The sequence below is a fragment of the Puma concolor genome, chromosome B3 (genome assembly GCF_028749965.1).
Source record: "Puma concolor isolate L17-30 chromosome B3, mPumCon1.1.hap2, whole genome shotgun sequence".
NCBI lineage: Eukaryota > Metazoa > Chordata > Mammalia > Carnivora > Felidae > Puma > Puma concolor.
The window spans coordinates 103,504,297-103,510,296 of NC_141672.1; the positions used below are offsets into that span (position 1 = coordinate 103,504,297).

The 6,000-nt window shown below is 33.2% G+C and overlaps 1 protein-coding gene across 7 annotated transcripts in view; it reads left to right on the forward strand.

Moving 5' to 3' along the window:
- RNF111 (ring finger protein 111) overlaps positions 1-5,669 on the forward strand; it is a 129,772-nt gene extending 124,103 nt beyond the window's left edge. For 5 of the 7 annotated variants that reach the window (XM_086710812.1, XM_086710811.1, XM_086710810.1 and 2 more), the window contains 3 exons: positions 695-790; positions 2,107-2,234; positions 4,028-5,669. In XM_086710812.1, coding sequence (XP_086566938.1) covers positions 695-790; positions 2,107-2,234; positions 4,028-4,145 — 342 coding nt within the window. In that variant the 3' untranslated portion in view covers positions 4,146-5,669. The remainder of the gene's footprint in view (positions 1-694; positions 791-2,106; positions 2,235-4,027) is intronic. The other 2 variants (XM_025919072.2, XM_025919074.2) reach the window with 1 other exon arrangement.
- Positions 5,670-6,000: the final 331 nt, after the last annotated feature.

Consider the following 6,000-nt stretch of genomic DNA (forward strand, 5'->3'; position numbering starts at 1 on the left):
CTCTCTCTCTGCCCCTCCCCCGTTCATGCTCTGTCTCTCTCTGTCCCAAAAATAAATAAACGTTGAAAAAAAAATTTTTTTTAAAGTACCCAAAAGTTAAAGATGAATAAATGAAAATACCTAATATAAAAGAGTATAAGTATTTATTAATTAAATCAATATAAATGTCAGATAAAGAGCTATACCATTACATTTGGGGTGGGGGAAACTTACTGCTTTTGACTAAGCTCATTTTTAGAGAAACATTATTGGAGGAAAAAAACCCAAGTAATTTGGTTTGTAGCTAACTATCTTGTTTGAATTTTCAGGAAAAACAAATTATTTGAATATATTTGAAATTTTGTTTTGTTTCTTCATTGTCACTTTGGAAGTTGGAGTCAGTAAACTTGTTTCATTTGTTTCCCTATTTTACTACAATGATTTCCATCTTCTTCTGGCATTCATACTTACTGACTCATACAGTACCTTGTAGTAATATGTTGCCCTAATCCGTAAAGATAACTTTGTCATACCACTTCAGTTGGCTGAGAAAAGAATTACAAACAACGATTTGCCTTAGCATATATGGCTTTTTGAACACTGTATTTATATTGCAGGTTTATAAATATGGGACTTCATTGCTTTTACAATATTGACAGTGCTGTTCAAGAAATAATCATCCTGGTTTTTAATACTAATTGTCCTTTACCTTCAGGAACTGATTCATTTGGAAGAAAGATTAGGAAATGTGAATCGTGGTGCATCCCAGGGGACAATTGAAAGATGTACATATCCACATAAATACAAAAAGGTAAGAATTTATTCTATGAAGTGTCTATATTATTATTGAAATACATACAATTTAATACTATGGACCTTTTTGGAGATTGTGGAATCTAGCAACCCTATTATTTATTACCAAAACAACACATACATAGTTTTTTAAAAAATTGAAAGCCTGGGGCACCTGGGTGGTTCAGTCGGTTAAGCGTCTGACTTCGGCTCAGATCATGATCTGGCGGTTTGGGAGTTTGAGCCCTGCATTGCACTCTGTGTGGACACCTCAGAGCCCGGAGCCTGCTTTGGATTCTGTATCTCCCTCTCTCTCTCTGCCCTCCCCCACTTGTTTTCTCCCTCTCCTCTCTCTCTCTCTTTCTTTCTCTCTCTCTTTCAAAAATAAACATTAAAGAAAAAAAATTTTTTTAATTGAAAGCCTAAAAATATACACTTGAAGTTTCTTTCCCTGCTGTCTCCAGTCTTCCTTCCCAGAAGAAAAATCATAGTTAAGGATTTCTTAGGTAATGTTCCAGATATTTGTATGCATTTGCAATAACGTGCATATGTATGTGTTTTTCCTTTCTCCTTCAGAAATAACACAAAGTGGATGGTATGCACACAGTTTTGCACATTTTCCTTTCCTTCTCTTTCAGCCCTCACAAGTCACTCATATTCTTTTTTAAGAGCTTATACAAAACTTCATCATATGGCAATACCATTATTGAGCCTGTCACTTATGTGCACATTTAATTGATATACATTTTTTATATTCTACCCTCCACTCCTTATGTAGTAGTCTATCTAGAAGTTAAAGTGCAGACATATTAAATAAGTTTCTTTCAACAAGCAACAATGTCCTGTGATACACAGAGAATAATAAAGTATGAAAATTGCCGCCTTTGTAGTTTTTGTTTGTTTTCCAAGAGTATTAGTGAGGTGTTACCATTAAATTTAAGTCCTTTCAACTATGTAAGCTAATGATATAATTAGCAATAATTTATTTGGATATTATTTGAACCATTCATTGGTAAGATAAAATTCATTTAACTGTATTCATGATGGGACAAAAATAGAGTTCATGTTGTATATCCTCCTAATTGTGGATTACAAATAATAGAAACTGGTGAATTCAAACTAATGAATTTCTGTTACATTTGATTTTGCTTTTCATGCTATTTAAAGGTCTTAAAAGAACAGGTGGTGGTAGTCACTTAATTCATCCATTAATTTGTGACAGCTGTACCTGGGAAATAAGTTGTGGGTGTGAATGTGTGGTTTTGTTTTGTTTTTGTTTTTCAAATAAACACAGACTTTACTCAGTTGTTCAATAATGTCATCTCTACTAATAAGGTAACAACTGATTGGTTCTCACAGAGGAAACTGCACTGCAAACAAGATGGGGAAGAAGGGACTGAGGAAGACACAGAGGAAAAATGTACTATCTGTTTGTCTATTTTAGAGGAAGGTGAAGATGTGAGGTAACTAGACATTAATTATCTAAAAGTCTGTTGTCAGGACTGTACGAGAGATTTGATTTGAAAATAGACGAGAAACCAAATAAAGATTACTGCTTGCATATCCTGTTATCAGTATCTGAAGTGTAGAATTCCCTTCTAGTGAGTGGAAGAATAGAAAGATGAGAGTCTCTGTATGACCAACAAAGGGATGGGAATGGGAAATACACAGCACACCAGGATTTGGCCAGGGAAATTTTGTGGTCAAATTGTCTTCTGTAAATCTTGCAGAAAGGAGAATTTGGAGGCTTGGGAGGCTAAGGCAGTTAAATTAATGTATTCTCCAAATCTTAAAGAGGGCAGTCTAGATTAGCTGCATGCAGTTTGTCTTACAGCATCTTTTGTAAATTAGGTTTGCCCTAAAATTTTCCCTCAACTTATAGGACAATTCTCTTTTTGCAGCTGCACAGTTTAGAAATGTTACTGTGCTAACCCACTGTTAATTTTAGTCGTTTTCTTTTTATAATCTCTTGAGTAATTGTTTTATTCCTATTGTGTTTTTTTCTAACGTAACATAATGCCGTATGAAACAAGTTCTGAAACATATATAACAGAACTGTATGATGATATTGTTGCCCTAATTTATAAAGATAACTTTATCATATTTCTTCAGTTGGCAGAGACAGAAAAAATATTATGAACAATTGGCTACCATACCACATGTAAGGATATTTTAGAACACTGGATTTCCAGTGAAGGTTTATAAATATGGAAGGCAGTTGTTTTCACAGCACTGACAATCCTGTTCAAGCAGTAATTGGAACGCTTCTTTTTAGCTACTAATTTTATAAAATATTAGGAAGTCTGAAAATGTATGACAACTCTTTTAACAGTGGATGGAAGTATACATGGACACTTTTAAGTCAGTAACTTTTATCTCACTGTTCACTTAGATTTAATATTATCCTGTATTGCCTGGAAGCTTTATTTCTCAGTTTCTCACTGATAACTTAGCGTAGTACACTTAACTTCTTAACCTTTTATTTTTTCCACTAATTTTTTTATTGAGATATGATTGACATATAATGTATTAATTTCAAAGTATACAACATGGTTTGATAATGCAAATATATTACAAAACAGATTAACCTACCTCTAAAGGAGTAGCATAGTATTAAGTGGATATAACAATTATCCCATGAAAACAATATTATTAGCCTTTATTCAGTGAGGTACTCAAGTTTAAGGTATAAAGATCATCTAGGTAGAAAATGATATTTGCATATTAAGACATTCCTTAATTAGTATGACATGCTATATTTACAACATGAGTTCTAACGTTTTTGAAAGAGAATTAAATGCAATACATTTTTAAAGTGTTGTATAAATGCAGTGATTTGATATTAAAAATATATTTCAGTATTATGTAACAGGGAACATACTGCCAACTTCTGTGTTGGCAGTTCATGTATAGAAACCAAATCAGAATAATTGCCAGTGTAATTGTTGTTCTTAAAATTGTAAAGATTACATATAATTTGATTTCATAGTTGTGACAGTTAATTATTGTGGTCATTTATACATTATATTGTCCAAAGTGTTAATATAGGTGTAACTTGTTAGAGAGCTGTGTAAGTGTTGTGTGTTTGTTTGTTTGTTTGTTTGTTTGTTTTTTACAAAAGGGGAAGATGCCTGCTAACTACAAAACAGTCATGGATTATTACATGTTATCATTTATTTGAAAATAAATGCTACGTGTAATTGTCAGGAAATTCACTTTTGCAATTTTTGCTTTTTGTTTTGTTTGCCTATAATAGGCGCCTTCCCTGTATGCACCTTTTCCACCAAGTGTGTGTTGACCAGTGGTTGATCACCAATAAGAAGTGCCCCATATGCAGAGTGGACATTGAGGCCCAGCTGCCAAGTGAAAGTTGACACCATGTCTCAGAACTCTTGCCCTCCCTCTCATTCCCATCCTCCTGGTACTGCAGTCAACCAAAGATGGCGTGACTTACCTGCGCAGATTTGGAAGCCTTGAATTTAGAGTGCGGCTCTGCTATATGGTACAACTAATGCTAGACCTACAGTTTATGTATACAGTTGAGTTTGATGTATTTATAAAAGCTTTTTTTTTCTAGGTTTGACATTTTTCCTGTATCATTTTACTGTATTTTTGCATGGTTCCTTGTATTGCATTTCTTTGCACATATTATGGGCTTGTGACCCTAAACTTGCAGGCAAGATTAGCTGCTTTAGTAAGTAGAATTTTGTGGTCTTTTTGTTTTTTACATAGTACCAGGTCTTGAGAATTATGAATTTTTTTTATCCATTACTAACCTTTAATTTAATCAATCATGTGCTTTAGTTTAATGTATAAAGATCCTCTAGAAAATGATAATATTGTGTATTAAGACATTCCTTAATTAGGACAAAATGGCTGCTGTATATTTACAATATGGAGTTCTGAGTTAAATACCATCCTTAATACTGGGAACAGAATACAAACCATATTCAATCAGATGCAGGTGGTATTCACATCACCAGAGTGATCAATAGACATGTTCTTGGTGTATCCTTTTCCTTTCAGCACAACGCAGATAGAGTTGAATATTGATATCATACATATAGACTGCTGTTCTGATTGTATTTATCTTTTTCCTACATCATTTAGAACTTTATTTCCCTGATTCAGTTTTTGCTGCTGTGAAACAGCTCTGATGAACACTAAATATTAATTTCAATTAGCTGGATTGTACATACTTGCAGATTTAACAAAATTTTAGGGAAATTGAAGAAGACATGTAGAATTTTGTTCAGTCTTCTGCTAAGCACGTTACAGTAACGATATCTGCTTAACATTGATTTTGTAATAAACACATTCAGTCAGGAGTTAGAATTGCAGTCATTGGCAGGTATCTATGCATTCATAGAACTTCTAAAGGTCCCAGGATCACTTTTAAGGGATTTTATTAGTTTAAAGATAAATAAAGTCAGCTGAATCTACATGTCTCTTGTTTTATTTCTCTTTAAACTTGAAAACAGTAAATCTGCAGATACTGTGAGGCACAAACCTACTGTTGCTCTGGTTTTAGACGCCCACTTCATACATTACCAAGAGTCGATCACTGATTTAAAAATTTTAATTTCTATAGTTAAGATTTACTGCATAATATAGAATATAAAGTTAAGTTAACGTACTAACATTTCTCCTTTGGAGAAAGTTTTAATCCACTTCAGGATGCATATTATCAAGATACTTTCATATACAGGATAGCCTAATTTTATTTGTCTAAATATGCTTAATATGCCCCAGATTGCAAATGCATCAGTCAGTAACGTCACTGTCTGTATGTGGAAGACATGTTCCCATGGATCATATGTGAAGATGTCAATAAGCTTGCATTAAGCCACCTGCTTTGTAAGTGGATTGATTAATAAATAACTTATATTTCTATTGTCTTTGTGTTTCATAATTAGTTTTATAAACGTTTATATTAAACATCTTGGAGTTCAAAATAGTGATTTCACTCAAGTCGACATTTGCATAATTTTTGTATTCAGTTATGGCTATTTGCCTTTTTTGTATTAGTAATGTTACACTGTAGTAATTGTCAGTTTAAAACATGCCTTGACATAGTTTTATGTAGAGATGGAGGATGGACTATGGTTTAGAATTTTGGATAGAAAATAACATTGTTTTAAAAAGAATACTTAACGATAGGCTGTAGTTGTAGAAGGGCCGAGGAAGGAGACAGAGAAAGAGTGACATTGGCCTATGCCTGCCACCTTA